The 21,599-nt window shown below is 39.8% G+C and overlaps 2 protein-coding genes across 14 annotated transcripts in view; both read left to right on the forward strand.

Annotated features, from left to right (window-relative positions):
- The window catches only part of rasal2 (RAS protein activator like 2), a 75,141-nt gene extending 67,011 nt beyond the window's left edge, over nucleotides 1-8,130 (forward strand). For 5 of the 11 annotated variants that reach the window (XM_079611817.1, XM_079611818.1, XM_079611813.1 and 2 more), the window contains 6 exons: nucleotides 309-508; nucleotides 1,010-1,958; nucleotides 2,043-2,174; nucleotides 2,266-2,468; nucleotides 3,824-3,911; nucleotides 6,835-8,130. In XM_079611817.1, coding sequence (XP_079467943.1) covers nucleotides 309-508; nucleotides 1,010-1,958; nucleotides 2,043-2,174; nucleotides 2,266-2,468; nucleotides 3,824-3,911; nucleotides 6,835-7,002 — 1,740 coding nt within the window. In that variant the 3' untranslated portion in view covers nucleotides 7,003-8,130. Of the gene's footprint in view, nucleotides 1-308; nucleotides 509-1,009; nucleotides 2,175-2,265; nucleotides 2,469-3,823; nucleotides 3,912-4,117; nucleotides 4,149-6,834 lie in introns of all 11 variants that reach the window. The other 6 variants (XM_079611816.1, XM_079611812.1, XM_079611819.1 and 3 more) reach the window with 4 other exon arrangements.
- A 606-nt stretch (nucleotides 8,131-8,736) lies between these two features.
- Nucleotides 8,737-20,198, forward strand: dhx9 (DEAH (Asp-Glu-Ala-His) box helicase 9). 3 transcript variants are annotated; one of them, XM_079611821.1, is made up of 28 exons: nucleotides 8,737-8,852; nucleotides 9,243-9,363; nucleotides 9,469-9,609; nucleotides 9,691-9,799; nucleotides 10,102-10,235; nucleotides 10,328-10,476; nucleotides 11,963-12,009; nucleotides 12,127-12,263; nucleotides 12,430-12,519; nucleotides 12,601-12,762; nucleotides 12,873-12,950; nucleotides 13,225-13,416; nucleotides 13,515-13,656; nucleotides 13,736-13,818; nucleotides 13,907-14,063; nucleotides 14,277-14,374; nucleotides 14,728-14,941; nucleotides 15,063-15,157; nucleotides 15,236-15,309; nucleotides 16,316-16,468; nucleotides 16,555-16,715; nucleotides 16,788-16,899; nucleotides 17,632-17,793; nucleotides 17,899-18,026; nucleotides 18,136-18,365; nucleotides 19,023-19,138; nucleotides 19,283-19,483; nucleotides 19,592-20,198. In XM_079611821.1, exons 1-28 carry the CDS (start codon nucleotides 8,842-8,844, stop codon nucleotides 19,950-19,952), a joined length of 3,858 nt encoding a protein of 1,285 aa, XP_079467947.1. In that variant the 5' UTR covers nucleotides 8,737-8,841; the 3' UTR covers nucleotides 19,953-20,198. The 3 variants fall into 3 exon arrangements, with proteins under 3 accessions (XP_079467947.1, XP_079467949.1, XP_079467948.1); XM_079611823.1 differs by lacking the exon at nucleotides 8,737-8,852 and adding an exon at nucleotides 11,725-11,864; XM_079611822.1 differs by lacking the exon at nucleotides 8,737-8,852 and having other exon boundaries at nucleotides 9,249-9,363.
- Nucleotides 20,199-21,599: the final 1,401 nt, after the last annotated feature.

A 21,599-nucleotide genomic window follows, 5' to 3' on the forward strand; every position in this document is an offset into this window, starting at 1 on the left:
TTTGTCATTTTTGTAGAAGCATGTTTGGTTTTCCTTTTATTTATCCCTAATTTGACTTTTTCCCTTTTGTTTTCTCCTCTGTTTACCCATGCCACTATACATTCCACCCTTTCCTGTACGACACACTGTGTCTCCATGGTAATGCTGTCCTACCACCAATGCATTATGGTGCCTACTCTCTCGACCAACCAAAAAAAAAAACACCTGCCAACCCACCAATCTGCCATCTGCACCCTCAAACTCTCGGGCTCCATGTGATTGCCCTCTGTGGTCCGTAATGTGGTTACCATGGTAACGCACCAACCCAGGGTGACAATTCCTTCCTGCAGGCGACGGTGGCCAAACTGGGGCCCCTGCCACGAATCCTTGGCGATATTACCCGCTCGCTGTCCAGTCCCACCCCCATCCAGCAGCAGCTCAGGCGCTTCCAGGACCATAGCTCCACTCATGACATCAGTGGAAGTGTGTCGTCAGGACTGCAGAGAATATTTGAAGACCCCGCAGACAGGTAGGACATAATTTTCTTTATTTTGATATCTATGTCTCTTGTGCTACATTCCAGATCTTCTAAAGCCATACTTAAGGAAGATCCATTATAAGCCCCTTTCACACAGAGATTCCGGAAAATACACGGGTAATGCCGTTTGATTTTGGATCATTCACACTGCCAATGATTTTCCGGAATCTGTCAGTGCATTTACACACATGCCGTAAAGATCCCGTAAAGACACGTGACATCAGCATGTGATAACTGCTGTCAGATGTCAGTTCTGCTCAGTTCTGACTCCTCTTCGTCCTTTCTACACGAAGACGAGTCCATACTCCCCAGTAGCGCCACTGGGTTTGCCGAGTGGCTTGTTCCCCATATGCTGTAGCATAGGTTGTAGAAAGGCCTGTACGATGGCACGTGCATCATCATGCTGAGACTGAATTTGACTATATTAAATCATGTGCAATAGTATGGCACATTTATTCTCGTATATTAATTATTGCGTATCTCGTTCCCCAGTGAAATGAGGAGCATCAAATCTCCTGTCCAGGAGCACATGGAGGCCTTAGTCCGAGGGAAGCATCCTTTATTGGGTCAGCAGTCCTCCACGCACAGCATGAGCTTCTCTGACAAAGAGGAGCGAGACAGCCCTCTCCCGAACGGACGCAGCGTATCTTTAATGGACTTGCAAGACTCTTACCTGGCTCAGGGGCATCCGGTTCCCGAAGCCCCTCCTAGATTAGGCCGAGTGGGCTCTCAAGCTTCCATCGGCCCTGTCCCCCCTCCACACCTCCACCAGCCCCCCGTCCATCCGAAAGTTCCCCAGTTGAGGGACAATTTGCCCCAGAGTGCCCCGCAGGTGCGTCGACCTATCCACCCCTCCCTCAGCCAGCAGCGCAGCCTGCAACCGTTGTCTTTCCAAAACCCTGTTTACCACCTCAGCAACCTGCACGCACAGTCCACACACTCGACCCAGTCCACGCACTCCGCCCAGTCCCTGCAGCCGGACTCCAGCTCGGAGAACCTGAGCACGGGCAGTTCTCGGAGCGCCAGCCCCAGCGCATCAGGTGTGCGGGGAGCCACTCCTAGAGCCCGGATGCCCTCCACCAGCAGCGTGGAGGAGGAACTCAGCCGCAAAAGCATACAGGGACAGGAGACACCTCCTCCCACGGCACGCTGGCACCCGCCCCTGGCAGACCAGCACTCGGGAGCCCAGGTGGTGGCTGTACCAAGGCAGAGCAGCGCGGGTACTGCGCATATCGTGAAGGTGGAGCAACAGAGTCGAGGAGTGGGGCTGGTGGCAGTAAACACAGGGGCACGAACCCCAAGGTCGCTCCCTCACAGTACTTCCCTCCGTAGTAGCGGCAGCGTCAACACAGAACCCATGCAGCAGAGCGGTGAGCGATCCAGGCAGCAGTCCACGTGCTCCAAAGAAAGCTCTGTACCAGGAGGGCGAGGCAACAAACAGGTAAAGAACGAAAAAAGAAAAGAGTGCTTTTTTTTTTGTAAATGTTTGAGCCCAACTAATGCTTTGTTTGCTTGTGTCCGTAAGGTCCAATCCCCCGTAGAGTCAGTCACCATGTCTCCAGTGGAGCGAACTGCCGCATGGATTCTGAATAACGGCCAGTATGAAGATGAGGAAGAGGAAGGCCAGAGCAAAGACGATTCCAAACATGTAGAGAAGGTACTAAAAGCGATAAAGAAAAATGCCTGCAAATATGCATTGGATGCACTCTGTAGAAGGTTTTAAGATGTTTTACTCTTCTTCTATAAAGTACGAACAGGAAATCTCAAAGCTGAAGGAGCGTCTGCGGACATCTAGTCGGCGACTAGAGGAGTATGAGAGACGGCTACTGGCACAGGAACAGCAGATGCAGAAGCTGCTCTTAGAATACAAGGCTCGATTGGAGGACAGCGAGGACCGTCTGCGCAGACAGCAGGAAGAGAAAGACAGCCAGATGAAGAGTATTATCTGCAGGTGAGTGTATGAACAGGAAGAGTATTAAAATACATAATATATAAAAAAAATATTATTTATTGAGTGGAAAAACTTTTAATTGCAAACCTGAAATTACAGTCGAAACGTTTAGTAATGATCAAGTGAAATGCTCCGATATCTGTATGTTTATCAAAATTTTAGCTTTTAGTATGAATATGTTAGCCTTAAGGTTATGAATAACCTGATGTGTTCCAAAACAATGTCCAAATTCGCATTCAGGAGATATAAGCATTCAAAACCTGCAGTCTCTCACTTCCGCTAAAATGGATCACAATTTTTTATGACATCACCGTGGACTTTAGATTCTAGAGAGCATTTGATTTGACAGAAGATGTGATGAGAAGCTGAAGCGACCATTGACACGTCACAGAGCAATATGGGTTGGAGATGTATGTTCGGTAACTTCGTTTGCTCAAACGCTCGAGATTTATTCAGTTTTCTAACTATGTTGGTTAGGAATGAAATAATAATAATTCGTTACATTTATATACCGCTTTATCTGAGACCTCAAAGTGCTTTACATAGAATGGGGGGGAATCTCCTCAACCACCACCAATTCTAGAAATGGCTATAATTTATTCTCTACTATTAAATCCAACGTATCATCAGCGCTCGGATTTACTTCCATGGTGCTGTCAAGTTCGACTTGCCGTCTGTGAGGGAAACTACACGCTATTGGCTATTTGAAAATGTGGAGGAGACATTCAATGTCCCTCCTTAGCATCCTGTGTCAGTGGAAACGTCACACTGTCGACGCAACGTCAACGCAACATACAAAGCTGCATGTTCCGAGGCACTTCAGGGGGCTTTAAACATTTAAAGGTCATCTAAGCCATCAGAGCATTCAATTTGGGGACTGGAGACCCTACTCTATTCCTTTGATGCCAAAGATGAATTTTCAGCATTATTCCAGTCTCCAGTGTCACATGATCCTTCAGAAATAATTTTAATATGCTGATTTGGTGCTCAAGAAACATGTATTATTATTATCAATGTTAATTGTTTTTGTTGGATTTTGTTAGTTTTGTGGATTCTTTGAATATAAATTTCAAACGAACTGCATTTATTTTAAATTTAAATCTTTTATAACATTATAAATGTCTTGTAACTGATCAATTTAGTATAGCCTTGGTGAATTAAAGTTGCTAATTTAGGATTAAGTTTTCCATTTGACCTTTTATTTGTCTTGTTCATATATACAATACAATATATAAAATAAAGTTGGATCTAAACAAAAATAAATAACTTGCCAAAAACCTACAATGGAAAAAATGATTTGTAATGGCAAAACCATGTGCAATCTGACAGGGTGTTGTGTCATTTGTGGTTCATAGGCTGATGGCCGTGGAAGAAGAACTGAAGAGAGACCATGCAGAGATGCAGGCGGTCATAGATGCCAAACAGAAGATCATTGATGCACAGGTACTGCAGAAGACCATATTAACCAGCATGATGAATGCAACGGAACTTTAGTGTGAGTTTGGAGATCATCTTAGTCTATTGTCTGGTTGTGAGGTGCTGGCCTGTGTGCGCTGCACAGTGGTATGCTTTGAACTCCCTGCTAAACCTCAGATGGTATAAGCAGGCTGCTGACTGGCTCATTGTTACTGTGTCCTACTGAATTCCAGGTCGCTAATGGAACTGAGGTAATACCAGCAGGCAAGTACAAGCAGACAGTTTTGCTAGGCCTGTGTAAGCGCACCCCAATCCAACACCCATGCCTGGCCTGAACCTGTGCAACACTCAGTCCTCTAAGCCATTTTGTTTCCCTCCACTTCGGATGATATAATAAAACAAGGGTTAAAGGTGAAGTGTGTAGTTTTTCTATGGTATAAGATATTCAATCGTAGAGACCAATGGTGCAGCCATCTGTAGGTTGACTTAAGAAAAAAGTAAACACTGGGTTTGTGCTTTTAACATTGTTTGACTGATCAAACAATAATGTGTAAGTATAAAAAATAAATTGAATGGGGTATAAACTAAGCTACCAGGCTAACAGTTAGCTTGCAAAAATGTCCTAATAAAGATATATAATAATAATGAGAATTTTTGTTTTTGGGTGGACAATCCCAAGTAATAACGTTTAAAGTATATTACATTTAAAAGACATTTGTGGCTGTAATAACAGTTAATCATAAAGCAGTTTTGTAGGATTTCTAATCAGGAACTTAAGAGAAATCATACAAATTTGGATTGTCGAAAACATTAGTGGCAAAATTGCACACTTGACCTTTAAAATATGTACTTGAATACTTCAACTTTTTAGTTGCAGTCTGTTTTGTCATTTTCACTTTCAAAATTCTCCTTGGGGTTAATGAACGTTCATGCTTTTCCCACTTTTCAAAGCTGTCAGAGCATCTTCCCGATGTTTAGTGCTGTTGAGGAATGTGTGTTAATAGGGATCGCTCGTAGCAGATTCAGTACCTGGTATCTGTGAGCTCTAGCTTTGGCTGCTGTTATTTTTTTTGTTTACCCTCCTTATTTTTGCCTAGTCACTTCCTGTTTGCCCATGCTGCCACACTCCCAGCACCCTAGTCGGTGTGTGTGCACTCCACACAAATTGCCAATGTCCTCTGCAGATAATTATTTCATAGTGTAACGATGGTCTCGCTTTTACTTCTCTTCTCTGATTGTTTGTGCAGGATTTGAGTTGTCCTCTTTTTGTGTGTGTGTGTGTGTGTGTGTGTGTGTGTGTGTGTGTGTGTGTGTGTGTGTGTGTGTGTGTGTGTGTGTGTGTGTGTGTGTGTGTGTGTGTGTGTGTGTGTGTGTGTGTGTGTGTGTGTGTGTGTGTGTGTGTGTGTGTGTGTGTGTGTGTGTGTGTGTGTGTGTGTGTGGCTGGCACAGATTATGAATGGGCCCTTTTTATGTCAGCTATTATTTGCCTTTATTAAATTTATCTTCATATTAAAATGACAATAGAGTTGATTTGCTTATACATTTAGGCCTTTTTTACACTTAAAGATTGTTTGTTTTGTTCCGAAACAGGGACTTAATTTGTTACAGTGTTCCATTTTCTTCTTGGTTCGGTTCGCTTTCACAAGGCAACCTTTCAAAGCGTACTAAAATGTATTTATGCAAATCACATGCGCCGGCTAAAATCCTCTTATTGGTCAGAGTTTCTTCTGCGTCGTCCATCAAGATGATTGACAAGTTTGCTCCATGAGCTTATTGTGGCTTTATTTGTGACTGTTGAGACACGCAAACACTATACGAAAGTAGCCGTCATTCCCGCTGTTAAATTATATACTACATTCGTATTAATACTACAGCAAATTCAAACATGCTCTCTCTGAATCTCCCAGCGCTGTCTAGAGGTTAACTGTGTCAAGACACGCAAACACTATATGAATGTTATAATGCAGCTACAGCAGGAATCAAAGCTCTATCTGGACAGCATTCTTGCGCTGAGAAGCGCAGTCACAAAATTTTTATATGACGAGGTGCTCTTTTGGTTTTCAGCTGTGATAACCAATCTTCTCACTCACAGAATCAAATACTACTGCTATTTATATAGCACATTTACTGTTATGAATTATAATACCATTTGGTTTGTTGGTCCGTTGCTTTCACACCACAAGCGGACCGCCTCAGTGTTCGTTTGCAATCGGGCCGGTGTTGTGCGGAATTTCGACCCCTGCCAAATTATTACCCCCCTCGTTGCAAGTCAGTACCTGATTGCCTAATCCTAACCCCACCCCTAATCTTAACCCCTTCCCCACAACTAATCCTAAACCTACCAATACTAGGTGGGTAATAATTTGGCGGGGGTCGAAATTCACCAACACCAACACCACCTTGTTCAGCCGATCTCCGAACAATGGTTTTGGTGCGGATCTAATCGCAATTGCCGTGTTCACATGTGCCTAAACAAACCGAACCAAGGGAGAAAACGCACCAGGTTCTGAAAAAAACGCTCATGTGCGAAAGCACCCTTAAAGAAATATACACATAATAAAACATTTAAAAATATATATATATATAGATTTAATTTCACCATATACATCCACTATTTTTACTTTCAATATTTTCACTATTTCACATTCTTAATTGTATTATATTATTTTATTTGTAATCAAATAAAGTTTGAAAGTTTGGCATAATTGAAAGTTTGAAAAAAAAAAAAATAGAAATAGAAAAGTGTAGTAGAATGTGATGCATAATCAAAGTTATGCTACCTTTAAATAATAAAGTTTATATCTACAGTATATATATATATATAGGGTTGGTTGTTATATTAAACCTTGAATAGGCCTATTCATTTAAGTAATGTTAAGAAACAAGATTACTATCATATGTATGTTGCTTCTGACCTCCAGATATTGATGTACTTCTCTCTCTTTTGTAGGAGAAGAGGATCAGCTCCCTGGATGCAGCTAACTCTCGGCTGATGGGTGCCCTCACTCAGGTGAAAGAGCGATACAGCATGCACAACCTCCGCAATGGTCTGTCGCCCACCAACCCCACCAAGCTCTCAATCACTGAGAACGGAGAGTTTAAGAACAGCAGCTGCTGATTGGTGCTCATGGACTTGATGATCCGTGCCGATTGGTGCTCCCAAGACAGATCACCGGCACCGATCGGTCGAGTTCAACAGGGACGGAGTACCCAGACTACATGCCTAAAAACTGACTGACTACTGTATAAATGCGATTACAAGGAATGTCTGGTTATAATTGTATATAAACGTTATCTAATATTGGTTATGTACAGAAATGCTAATGCAGAGGAGTGTTTTGAAATTGCGTGGGAGAGTTAAATGTAGCTTCGGATCTGAGTCAGTGAGTTTGTGTTGTTTTAGTTTTTTTTTAAATACTGATTTACGCATAAATGCTGATTTAAGATTGCAAAAAGATTTTTAATTATTGCCTAAAATATATGAAGGAGATGTACATATCTTAAAATAGAATTGTTTTAAAAGAAAATATGAAGAAAAGCACATAGGTATCAGCCGTAAATGTAAATGTACGCAAGTTGCAGAATCTGACAGGCAGAAATAGATGAAAGGCAATTTTATGCACTCAGTTTTCTGAGTTTTCTAACAAATTTTCTATTTTTTTTTTATTATTATTATTATTTTATGTTATTATCTTGCAAAAGGTTGCTACAGCTGATTTGTAGGTGACTAACTGAAAGGACACGGTTAAGGCAGCCACAGTTCATTTGCAAAATTACAAAATCTTGAAAATGAAATTCAAGATAAGTATGTGTTCATTAATGTTACTAAAAAGACGACTGAAGCAGTGGGTTTAATGAAATAAAATATTGTTCTGAATTAACCGTTTTATTTTGTCAGATATGTAGGCTATTTGACAGTCATTCAACCTAACTTAACTTTTTTGTTGTTTTTTGCCCTGTGTATCTGACCAGAGTGCTGTGAAACCACCAATCTTCAGTCTCACTGCCCTCTTGTTCTAGACAGCCTCACTGCCCTCCTTCTGATCCTGTCTATTGTTTATCGGTTACCTTTATTGAAAGTCATTGTTTTTCCACTGTGTTCTCACTGTCCATATAAGCATCAATGCCTTTAACCTTTTGTGGCACAGAACTCCTCAATGTTTGCTGTTCTCGTAGCAATGTATTTGATGGTCAGTCTCAAAGTTGAAAGCTGAGCATTGAATAAAGATGATTGTGGCCTCATTGATCATTTTGTCTGTGTGTGACCTGAAATTGATTTATCATTTGTGCTCTCTTAATTTCATTCTGCATTATTGCACATTAGCCGTTTATATTCATTACTTTAAAGATTATTATATCCTTAAAGTTATTACGTGAATATATGAATATAGACCTGTATATCTTCTAAATATTATGAGAAAGATAAAAAATTAACTCACTACAGCATTTACAGGTAGGCTAATGTATGAACCTCTTAGGTGTGTAGTCCAGACATTGCACAAGAAACTATATAGGCTACAGTGGATATCGCATATACAATGTACACATACATAAATTTACATTTAAAAAATATGTTCCAAAAAACAGAGCTGACAGCAGAATCGACGGATATAATCATATAATACACATATAGTGCACATTACAGAAAGTTAAATGGGAGTAGTAGTATGTATTATAATGTGGATTTTTGTGCGTCAACCTTAAAAATAACCTTCATTGGGCCAAGTAAATGGGAACTAGCATTCGATTAAAATTGTATAAATTTGCATTGCAAGGACAGGAGCGATGTTGCGCTGGATTTATGCTACGCTCTGAGGTCTGCGTCACTTCCGGTTCTTCCTGTTCCTGTTCTGCGTTGTTTACTGCAGTCCTTACTAGAGTCCTGTGTAACATACGTACTTTTCTGAACATCGTGTACGTCTTGTTTGGATTTGCGTGAGCTGTGTTTTTTTCTGGTATGCTACAAACGTAAAGTAGTTTATCTTTATTTTAGTTAATAGTTTTATTTGATAATAATTTTCTTATTTGGCGTGGAGATGGCTGTAGGGGGCTAACGTTACCCAAGTTAATGTTAGCCCATTCATTACTGCAGACTACCAGCAAACATATAGCCAAAGAAATCTGTTTAGATGTATCTTCTAAATGTATTATTATTTTTCGTGTGCTTACAGTTTCAAAGTTTTACTATCACATTATTGAGTTAGTTTTCTCTAGATTGATACAGTTATTCTTGCCGTGTGTTACTGTAACGTTATAAGTTATCATGTCATTCGCTCTTCCACTCAGTTCCGAGTTAAGTTATCTTTGAGAATTTAAAAGACAAATCGTATTAATAATATTAATCTAATTCACACGCAGACCGTCAACAATGGCGGACATTAAGAACTTTCTGTATGCTTGGTGTGGAAAAAAGAAGATAACTCCGAACTATGACATCCGAGCAGCTGGGAATAAAAACAGACAGAAATTCGTGTGTGAGGTGAGGCCACATCTACATGTCTATATCGATAGATTCATTTAATGCCGTACTGTGTATCTATCTATTTATCTCTCTATATATGTTAAACCATGTTTCTCCACTAAGGTGCGTGTGGAGGGTTACAATTACATTGGCATGGGAAATTCCACCAACAAAAAGGATGCTCAGTCCAATGCTGCCCGAGATTTTGTGAATTATCTTGTTCGGATGAAAGAAATAAGTCCTGATGAAGTTCCTGCTCTAGGGGTCAGTATCACATTTATGTTGACCACAGCTCATCTGTTGTGTGTTATGAGGAAGGACTAAGTTTATGTTTATCATTTTCAGGTCAGTGTACCTGATGGAGGGAATGGAGGGAATGAAGAAGTTGTTGAGTTTGGAACTCTCCCATCCAACTGTCCACTACCTCCACATCTGGCTGTGAAGAAGGAATCGGGTTAGAGACGTTAAATTAATCCAATAAGCGGTTACTAAAACATAACATCTGCTATAAAGTAATGAAGTAGGCCTATCTGCTTAGGGTGTTGTTTCTAAATATTTAGTCAGAATACACAGCTACATGTAAATGGCTGTCAATGGAGAAAGATGCTTTTTGCCCACAGATTGGTGTAGTTATGGCATCTACCAGCATGGGCTAGTTAGCTTACTGTCTAGTTGCATTGACACACTGGTTTTATTTAAACCATATTAAACATTGACTAAAACCATTTCTAACACTGAATTCTTCCTGTGTCTCAGAACCTTCTGCAGCTTCTGCACCCGTTCCTGGAGTCACAGGTTTGGGCTACTCTGGTTTTGGTAATGCCCAATGGGAGCGAGGAGCCAACCTGCAGGAGTATTACTCCAAGAGACAGGAACAGGATGACAAAGCGGTAGCTCTTTATTTATTTTTAGGGCAGTTTTCTTTCTGTCTGACCACGATTATAGAACATTTCTGAGAATTACGTTTTTTTAATTTCCCAAGACCTTGGAATCCGAGGAAGTTGATCTGAACGCTGGTCTGCATGGGAACTGGACTCTGGACAATGCGAAGGCACGTTTGAACCAGTTCTTTCAGAAGGAGAAAAACCAAACAGACTACAAGTACAGCCAAGTGGGGCCTGACCACAACAGGTCAGAACATTCCCATCAAATATAGACATTTGCTATTACTGCTTAGTTTTTACCCATTCCATCTGCTGTTTAAGAGAGATATTCATTTGTAACTAAATGTTTTCAATGATATGCCTCTTCAAAAATCATACTTTTGAATGTAATGTATCAAGGGTTTGTTCTTCTGCTGGACTGAAACAATCACAGAGAACTCCTTGATGTACATCTAACCTCAAGGAGATCTCAGACAACAAAAAGACAATCTCTTCATCTTGGATGTTATCTTACAAAATCAACAATGTCATATGGATGAATCTCACGAAACTTGTCAAGAACATGTCCAGGTCATATTTCACTTTAGAGTCAAAAGAATGAATTACAGTAATGAAAATGTATAGGAATAATATACTTAATTGCTATAATATCACAATACTAAAAAGTGGTTCTAAAAACAGGCTCAAATATTTTTATTAAAAATAATAAGACTGTGTCCACTCAAATGTATAATAATACAAATGTTAAGTCTTGTTAGCAACATGTTAAATCATGCTAGCAAAATACTAAATCGTGCTAGCAAAATGATAAATCATGCTAGCAACATGTTAATCTTGTCACCAACATATACTGTATATATATGTTTTTCTGATAGACCATTTCCTTCAAAACATTCAAACTAGATAGATAGATAGATAGATAGATAGAAAAACTTTATTGTCTGTCACAAGTGACAGAAATTTGTCTTTGACAAAACAGGCTCATTACATTAAAACATTTAAGACATATACAAAAACAATTAAACAATACTCAGATTTGCTCTAAAAACATAAATGTGCAAATTGCAAAAACATGATTTGTTCTATAGATGGCTGTTCAGTGTAGCAATGGCCGTGGGGACAAATTATTTTTTACCGGTACTTGAAACTGAAAACCTTCAAGCGTTCAAACTTTCTGGCCTGGCTTTCTCAAGCCAACTTAAAAGTTTGTCTTGACAATTTTTATATCTAGTTATTATTATTTTATCATATTTACTTGATTTTAGAGTGAAATGTGACCTGGACATGCTTTTGTGAGATTCACCCATGTAGTATGTAATCTTGAAGGAGGGACAATAGAGATGCCAGAAATCACAACCTGACATGGGGGAAAACATGTGACATGACTTAGGCTACACTAAGAGGTCACATGGTAAAGTACGTGATTGATTGGGTTTAGAGGTGGGAAAGGCAAAGTAATGTCTGGTTGTGATTTCTGATGTCACTCGTCCATCAGGGGTCGAGTTCTTCAGTACCTTGAGAGGAATAACTTCCTGTTTAGAAGTCTGGCAGAAAAACAAACCTGCTCAGGATGGGTTGTTCGGACCCAGCGCTGAAATGTCACTCTGTTGATCTCATGTGCTGCCCGGTTAAGAGGTCAGTTTGTGGAGTTTGTTTTTGCTACATTGTTAAAGACATCTGTGGGCTAAATGTCGTGTTTGGATGTCTTGATTTAAAATGTTGCTCTATTATAGGAGTTTTATTGCTGAGATGACAATCTTTGTAAGACAACTTGGTAGGAGTAAGTATCAGAATACTTCGCAACCTTCTATGTACTAAACTATAAGGGTCAAGGGCAAATAGTTTCACATCAACAATCAGCAGTTGTGTCCTTGCTAATGCTGTCCTACTCTTCTAGAGGTTTTTGCCCGTGAGCATGGCTCAACAAAGAAGCTGGCGGCCCAGTCTTGTGCACTTTCTCTTGTCCGTCAGCTTTACCATTTGGGGGTTATAGAGGCTTACACCGGACTGACCAAGAAGAAAGAGGGAGAAAGTGTGAGTTTAACACCTCAGTTCAACTATCTTTGAGGTCTGTGTTTATTGACAATAATAAGACTGTGTCCATTCAAATGTATAATAATAAAGATGTTAAATCATGCTAGCAAGATGTTAAATCATGTTAGGAACATGACCTGACTTCCTGTCTGGGTTGCTATGACAGGTGGATGTATATGAAGTGAATCTCAGTGATGATGTACAGCAGCAATTGCGCAGTATTGTGCAAGAACTTGGCATCCAGATCCCTCCTCCTGTAAGTGTTGGACAGAAAACCTGCATTACTTCTTATTAGTGACATGAGTATGTGCCAACAACTTTGTTTGTCCTGTTTTAGCCTCAGGACCCCAACAGTCCAGTATCTCTGGTACAGGGGAAGTTGGCTCACTTTGAGCCCTCACAAAGGCAGAGCATGGCAGGAGTGGTGCCGTGGTCTCCACCGCAGATCAACTGGAACCCCTGGACCAGCTCCAACATCGACGAAGGACCGCTGGCATTTGTGAGTCTGATTTTCTGCAATTAACTTTTTTAATCCAATTATTTTAATTGAATTTAGTGTTATATACATCATCCAACTGAAAACGTATTGTACTTATTTTTGGTTTGCAGTGTACCCCAGAACAGATCAGCACAGACTTGCAACAGGAGCTCAACTTTCAACTTGAACAGGACAAAGATCTGCAGACAGTGAGCTAAAAACAGCCTTTAAAGACTGCATGAACTAAAAATTGGAGTTGTATGGGTTCTCCTTGTAGTCTGGGTATTAGCTTTGAGGGCATTTACATGTTTTGAATATTTTGATTTAAAAGCACTTCACATTTTTTTAAAGCAAACATATTAAACCCCCCTATCCCGTTATGTCATACAAAAGGAGTTTATATATAGACATAGACTACAATTTTGGAGTTGTTCTTATGCAGTTAGTATTGTCAAATCAACTAGCAACACGTTCTTTTTACAGATTCTAGCGGCTCGAAATCAGTTGCCAGTCAAGAACTTTGAGGAGCAAATCATGTCCGCCATTCACAATAGCCCAGTGGTCATCATTCGTGGAGCCACCGGCTGTGGAAAGACCACTCAGGTTCCTCAGTACATCTTGGATGAGTTCATACAAAGAGGCAGAGCATCTGAATGCAATATCGTTGTTACACAGGTGAGTGTGTTGAAATACTTTATTATTTTGTGTGCTCAGTCACCTTGAGGAGACTGACCTGTTTAGTGACTTGCTTCTGCGACCGTTCATCCTCCTAGCCGAGACGGATCAGTGCTGTGTCAGTGTCAGAACGTGTATCTTTTGAGAGGGCAGAGGAGGTTGGGAAAAGCTGTGGCTACAGTGTGCGTTTTGAGTCTGTCCTGCCCAGACCTCATGCCAGCATCCTCTTCTGCACAGTTGGTAAGTTCCACTTCTTAATCTCTGTCTGCGGCACACTGCGTAGAGCTGGGCAATATAGCTAAAGATGTCTTATTCACAGGGGTTTTGCTGAGGAAGCTGGAATCTGGTATCCGTGGCATCAGTCATGTGATTGTGGATGAAATCCATGAGAGGGACTTAAATGTAAGTCCATTGTTACCATACCATATCAGCTTATTATACCATATCAGACAGAGGTTTCCTGTCTTCACAAGTGTGTTTTTCTGTCCAGACTGATTTCCTGTTGGTAGTGTTGAGAGATGTGGTCCAGGCTTACCCTGATGTGCGTGTCATCCTCATGTCTGCCACCATTGACACCACCATGTTTAAGGAATACTTTTTCAACTGTCCTGTCATCGAGGTGCATGGACGTGCACATGCTGTACAAGGTCAGAAGCAGGTTTTCTCAATGCACTGTATTATAATGTTTTTTTAATTATTCAATGCTTACATCTCAGATATTGATTAAATAGTCCTATGTAAGTTGTTTTGGAAACCCATTGCTCAATAATAGAGCATTAATTTAGAATATTTTGACTAAAACACTTTTGAAGTACTTTCAACAACCTGATGGATTATAATTTGTATTTTTCGATTTCCAGAGTATTTCCTAGAAGACTGCATTCAGATGACTCAGTTCGTACCACCACCAATGGACCGGAAGAAAAAAGATAAAGATGAAGATGGTGGAGAGGAAGAAGTGTGTTTTGTTTTTGTTTACAATCATTATTATAAATATTAAATATGGCTTTTATGCATTGATTCATTGATTGAAGTTAAGACCAATTATTAAAATAGTCTCTGGAAATTAAGTATTAATTCAGATGAAATACAATATTCCTGTTCTAATGATGTTATTTTGACCTTTATATTCACCAATGAATCCTAAAACATCAAAAGCATTAAATTATTTTACAACTAAAACGGATTTCCAAAACATAGCTGATGAGCAGCTGCATTTAACTAAACATTAGATACTCCACAGCAGCGTTCAGGTGACGTTTTACTTGATGATTTCAATAAATTAAATGAGCCTATTTCTGTTTTCTACAGGTGAACTGTAATGTCATCTGTGGGCCTGAGTATAGTCCTGAGACCAAGCGTGCCATGTCTCAGCTGAATGAGAAGGAAACTCCATTCGAGCTGATTGAGGCTTTGCTGAAGTACATTGAAACGCTGGAGGTCCCAGGGGCTGTGCTAGTCTTCCTGCCAGGCTGGAACCTAATCTATTCCATGCAAAAACACCTGGAGATGAACCCACACTTCGGTCTGTAATTTATTTATATTCTGCTCGCACTCAAGTGAAATCTTTTCTTCTGATAAATTGACTAGTATCCCCTAATTTCTTAAAATGACTAATAGCGATTCCTTCGATATTGTGTCCTAAGGCGGTCATCAATACCGAATCCTGCCCCTTCACTCTCAAATCCCCAGGGAAGAACAGAGACGAGTGTTCGAGCCTGTCCCTGACGGTGTGACTAAGGTCTGTAAAAGTTTTATTGTTCAGTATAGGAAATTTATGTATTATTATTATTTTTTAATTGTTTATATCACGCCACAGGTCATTTTATCCACAAACATCGCTGAGACCAGCATCACCATCAATGATGTGGTCTTTGTCCTTGACTCCTGCAAGTAAGCAGCTCCTTTAATTAAAGAAATTGTTCCCCCAAAAAATTAAAACTCTGTCATTTACTCACCTGCATGTCATTCCAAACCTGTATGACTTAAGAGATTATGAGATGTCTCAGTATTTTTTGTCCATAAAATGGAAGTCAATGGTAACCAAAACTGTTTGGTTTCCAATATTATTAAAAAATTTCTGTAATGCAGAACATATGACGTCATACAGGTTTGGGACTACATGAGGCTGTGTAAATGATGACATTTTTATTTTTAGGTGAACTACCGTATATACCCGAATATAAGACGACCCTGAATATAAGACGACCCCCCATTTCCGGACTTATTTTTGTGGAAAAAATCTGGTTTTCAACAGAAAATAATTTTATTTGAAAATTGCACTGATAATTCATTCTCTCTCTTCCAGCACGCGCGCGCACCTTTCTCTCTCTCTCGCGCACCTCTTGCGCGCACCTTTCTCTCTCTCTCTCTCTCTCGCGCACCTCTTGCGCGCACCTCTCTCGCTCGCTCTGCGTCTCTCGCGCGCACTTCTCTCTCTCTCGCTCGCTCTGCGTCTTTCGCGCGGCAGAGAGGAGCAGCGTTTTAATTCAGTTAAGCACAGATATTATGTTGCTTCTCTAATTTTACATGCAAGTATTGCCGAAATCACAGCACAGATATTGTTTTTATCTTATGTGTATTTGATTTCATCAGACGACGGCTCGATTATCAGGATTTTTGTCCAGATTAACATCTTGGAAGGGAAAGCTGGTTTTGTCTTAATGGGTCGTGTTTCAGTCACTATTTCATATCAATTCGTTCTTTCTCCCTTTCCCCCCGTGATTTTGTCTATATCGCGAATATAAGACGACCCCCCATTTTTCAGCCTATTTTTAGGACAAAAACCTCGTCTTATATTCAGGTATATACGGTATTTTTCTTTTATGTATATTTACCTTCTCTATATGCTCCGTTTTGTCCGCAAATGGTTTTAAAATACCAAATATGTGTCATTCAGGCAGAAAGTGAAGTTGTTCACTTCTCACAACAATATGACAAACTACGCCACTGTGTGGGCCTCCAAGACCAACCTTGAGCAGAGGAAGGGGCGAGCTGGCCGAGTCAAACCAGGCTTCTGCTTTCACCTGTGCAGCAGAGCTCGCTTTGACAAGTATGAAATGTCATTCTTCAGTTGTAATGCTACCTCAAACAAAAATCAAACTATATGAAATGATGATTGCAATGATTGTTATGCAGACTGGAGACCCATATGACTCCAGAAATTTTCCGCACGCCTCTGCATGAGGTGGCCCTCAGCATTAAGCTACTGAGACTGGGTGCCATCGGGAATTTCTTGTCTAAAGCCATTGAGCCGCCTCCATTGGATGCCGTTATTGAAGCTGAACATACACTGAGAGGTACAGCTTCGATGTCTTTATGGTAATTATGTTGTATTGAACCAAATCCGACCAGCCTCTGTTGTTTCCCAGAGCTGGATGCTCTAGACTGTAATGATGAGCTGACTCCACTGGGACGCGTTCTGGCCAAACTGCCCATTGAACCACGTCTGGGAAAGATGATGATCATGGGATGCATCTTTAAGTAAGTTTATTCATCGAACCTTGGGTGTTTATCAAATAGTCACATTTAACCCCAAAATGAAAAGTTAAAAAAAAATGCATGTACACTACTGTTCAAAAGTTTGGGGTCAGTCAAGTTTTTGAAATAAGTCTCTTTGTTCGCCAAGGCTTGCTTTATTTGATTAAAAATACAGTGAAATATTATTCCAATTTAAAATAGTTTTCTACTTAAATATCTTTTAATATATGATTTATTCCTGTGATGGAAAAGCTGAATTTTCAGAATCATTACTCCAGTCTTCAGTGTCACATGATCCTTCAGAAATCATTCTAATATGCTGATTTGCTGCTCAACAAAAAAACTGATTAATTATAATCAATGTTTAAAAAAGTTGAAAACTGCTAAATGGAAACGTGATAAAAAAAATCCTAGGATTCTGATTAGAAAGTTTAAAACAAGCATTTATTTAAAATGGTCATTTATTTTATATAATAATTTATTTCATAATTTTTGTTTACTGTCACTTTTGATGTGTGCTGACTAAATGTATTAATTTCTTACAAATCCTACTAAACCCAAACGTCTGAATAGTAGTGCATAATATATAATAGATATTGAAATATATATAATGTGTATTATATAATTAAATACTTTTTTGGTATACATACTTTTTAATGAGCTGTTGTTCCCCAATCACCTGTTGTATTTACAACAGTAATGTCATTTTCACACATGTGTGTGCTTGTGCTGTAGTGTTGGAGATGCAGTGTGCACCATCTCAGCAGCGTCCTGTTTCCAAGAGCCCTTCATCAACGAGGGAAAACGTCTCGGCTTTGTTCATAGGAACTTTGCGGGCACACGTTTCTCAGATCACGTGGCTTTACTCTCTGTCTTCCAGGCCTGGGATGAAGTCCGGTGGGTCCAGAGTGTATTGTACTAAGTGTAGTATTGTGGGGGGGGTTTTTTCTTTTCTTTTTTGTCTTTAGGGATTCGCAATTGAAATAGATTATATTTTATCAGGATGGGAGGTGAGGACGCAGAGATCAGGTTTTGTGAGCACAAGAGGCTGAACATGCCCACTTTGAGGATGACCTGGGAGGCCAAGGTCCAGCTAAAGGAGATCCTTATTAACGTTGGCTTCCCTGAAGGTTAAACCGTGCTTCTAAATGCACTTCTGCGTTGTGCTGCTGTTTATTACAGTCCACAGATGTTGTTTGAGTTTCTGAATTAGATTTTTATTTTCTCCTTTTCTTGTAGAGTGCCTCCTGAATCAGATGTTTAACAACGTGGGACCAGACAATAACTTGGATGTGGTGATCTCTCTGCTGACGTTTGGCTCTTACCCCAACGTGTGCTACCACAAAGAGAAAAGGAAGATCCTGACCACAGAGGGACGAAATGCTCTCATTCACAAATCCTCAGTCAACTGTCCTTTCAGCAACCACGATATGACGTATCCATCTCCCTTTTTTGTCTTTGGGGAAAAGGTTGGTTTTAAAGTCTAGCTTGAAACTACTATTTTTTTATTTTTTTATTTTTTTTGAGCCATAATTTTATACTTGCTAGTCAGCTGCAGGTGTTATTAAGGGGTGGGACATTCTTATTATAGAGAGCATTTGATTGGACAAACTACTGTGTTGTGCAAGATGAGTCATCAGTATGTTAAGTCTGTAAGAATTTGCACACTACAGTTCAAAAGTTTGGGGTTTAAGATTTTTTTTTTTTTCAAAGAAATTAACACATTTGATCAGCAAGGAAGGTGGATTCAATTGATCAAAAGCGACAAATACTTATAGCCTGGTTGACACCAGACCCTTCTGTTGTAACTGAGAGTGGGTCTGTGGAAGGTTCATTCACAGCCCATTTCCAAAGAGGCGTCTCCAACGGACGTCACTCAAATGCCTCTGGGCGCAATTGGATGGACCTAAAACCAATCAGAGTGATCGTCATCGTGTAAAGCCCGCCTCAACGTCTGTGATTAGTGCCTTGATTTGGAAAAATATGAAAGTTTCTTGAGCACCAAATCAGCATACCCCAAACTTGTGAACAGTAGTTTAAATCTTCTAAAGAAAAAATAGGAGTACACAAGTATAGTTTGTAATGTACTTGTAATATTGTAATATACTTGTACTTTATAATTACAGATCCGAACTCGAGCCATCTCAGCCAAATCAATGACTCTTGTCAGTCCTCTTCAGCTCATTCTGTTCGGCTCAAAGAAGATCACATCCAATGGAGAAGTTGTTGAGCTTGATGATTGGTATGTTTCTCATAAAGCTAAAACCCCCCAAAAAGTGCTCCTTGATTCTTGAGACTGAATCCTGGGAGCAAACCATATATTTGCAAGTAAATCAACAAAAGAGAAGTGTTCCTTGATTATCAAAAATATTCCTTCCTTCTGTAGGCTCAAATTGCAGATTCCCCATGATGTAGCTGCTGGTGTGGCTGCTCTGAGGGCAGCAATGGAAGGCCTAGTGGTGGAGGTGACCAAAGACCCGGAATACATCAGAAATTTGGATCCCACCAACGAGCACTTGTTGAACGTCATTCGACTTGTGTCTAGACCCTCGTCAGCAGGCATCAACCTCATGGCCACTAACCCGCGGTGAGAGACTTGAACCCATACATTTTAAGTGACCTATTTAGCGGAAGGTCCCTTTTAACCTTGAGATGTTACAATTAATTTAACGCATCTTATCTTTGGTTTTTACAGCTTTGGAGATGGTCCACGTCCACCCAAGATGGCCCGTACTGATTTTGGAGGTGGTGAAGAGTTCAGGGGCCGTGGAGGAGGAGGAGGATACAGAGGTGGCGGTGGATCTTGGTCTGGTGGAGGATACAGAGGAGGTGGAGGATACCAGGGTGGCGGAGGCGGCTTCAGGGGATCAGGAGGTTATCGTGGTGGGGGTGGGGGTGGATACAGAGGGTATGGTGGGGGTGGGTCCAGGGGATCTGGTGGGGGTGGGTACAGAGGATCTAATGGGGGTGGAGGATATAGAGGAGGTGGAGGATATGGAGGGAGGGGATTCAGAGGTGGCTCAGGTGGGTGGGGCGGAAACAGGGGTGGTTATTAAAGCTGAATTACTGAACATGAAATATCTTCGAGATGGTAGAAAAGTATGTTTGTTTTATGTTGCTTTTTGTTGGTTCTCAATCTTTTCTCATTTTGTTGTATGAAAAATGTAAACTTTGACTGCCATATTCCCAGATAATAACAGTTATTAAAAATAGCCAATTTGTGACCAACAATGTTGTAATCATTTTTAATAGATGGCAAATGTTAAGTATTGTATTCTATTAAATAATTTCTTTTGTATCCATGTTTTGTATCATTTCTTTATCTCTCGTATGCCCTCTAAGAAATTAGTTCTTTGACAATCCTACCAAAAAGTTACTGGTGGTAATCAGAAATTTTCCAGATGTGTGGTTTTGCAGCAATGTGTAACTCCAGCCACGTTTTTTTTCTATCCAGATTGAGCAACATTGTGTTCCCTAAAACTAACAGCTCATAATTTAGAAGTATGCATTTTCAGACATTAATGTGTGTGAAATTTTACAAAGTAACACATTTATATTTCACAATAATGGATTGCTGATTGATAAATGCATTAATATTGTACTTTAATAATTATTACATTATTTCAGTTTATTAAAACCCAGTGTCTTTCCAGAGACCACAAAATACTAAAGGACATTCTCGCAGCTGGAAAAGTGCATGTGCCTATTGGAACACTGAGATCTAAAGTGTGTTGACATGTCGGTGAAAAATATAAATCGTTTTTATCTTCCTTTTCCCCCCATGTGCACCGTAAATTGTTATTTTGGCTGCCTAATACATCTTTTTTTTTCTTTTCTTTTAAGAAAAAAATCCATGGCAAAATAAAGCTAAACAGAAACATTTAAATGTGTTAGACCAGAGTGCCTTGAAATATTGTAATGTGTATAATTAAATATTAGCAAACCATGTTTAACCCTTTAGATTTACCTTTTACTTTTATCTAGTTTAAGTGTTTGGTGGGTAAGATTAAAATGTTGTCAACCTTTCTTGATTTTGTTTATCTATTTATATTTAAAAGGCTTGTTCGACTTGAACCGGCGCTGCACAGACCCAGCGCCGGTTCAAGTCGAACAAGTTATCGGGTTTTTTTGCTTTAGGGCAGAGGGGTTTGCTAATGATTACCGATAGAGGGCGCTTTAAAACCGCAGCAGACGGTGCTTTCATTTGGATGTTATCATATGGATGTTAACTTAAATCAATTATTTAAAACGTATTTAATTTGCTATTATTTATTTTAACCCTGAACAACTAACCTAAACTGCCAATATAATTGTTTCTCATTCTGTAACTAAATATAAATGTAAATACACACAGTGTGCTGTTTTTGTTCCTTTAACATTTTTACTTGGTTCTCAAATAAGATTTACTCAATAAAGCACCACAGCAAAAAAAATATAAATATTTGAGAGGATGCTTTGAATATCTTTAGGGAGAAAATAGTTGTAGCCTCTGGGTAAGTTGAGCACATACCTTTTGTATCCTGGATAGACTAAGTCTCCTTAGAGAACAATTGCTGCTGAATTTGTTTAAAGTTTTAAGGTATCAGACGATGCACATCCTGGGCATGCCTGAGCTTGATGCAGCAGGGCACTGTCTCAGTATGGGGGACTGGAATGAGTATTTGACAAAGTGTTGACAGTTTTTTCTCATTTTGACATAGATC

This window comes from Phoxinus phoxinus, assembly GCF_949152265.1.
Source record: "Phoxinus phoxinus genome assembly, chromosome: 5".
In the NCBI taxonomy this organism is placed as follows: Eukaryota; Metazoa; Chordata; class Actinopteri; order Cypriniformes; family Leuciscidae; genus Phoxinus; species Phoxinus phoxinus.

Excerpts from the sequence above, each read along its gene's own strand:
- dhx9 (XM_079611821.1), top strand. Across the intron at positions 12,264-12,429 it reads AGAAGAAAGAGGGAGAAAGT|GTGGATGTATATGAAGTGAA; the intron begins GTGAGTTTAACA and ends TTGCTATGACAG. Across the intron at positions 18,027-18,135 it reads TAACGTTGGCTTCCCTGAAG|AGTGCCTCCTGAATCAGATG; the intron begins GTTAAACCGTGC and ends CTTTTCTTGTAG.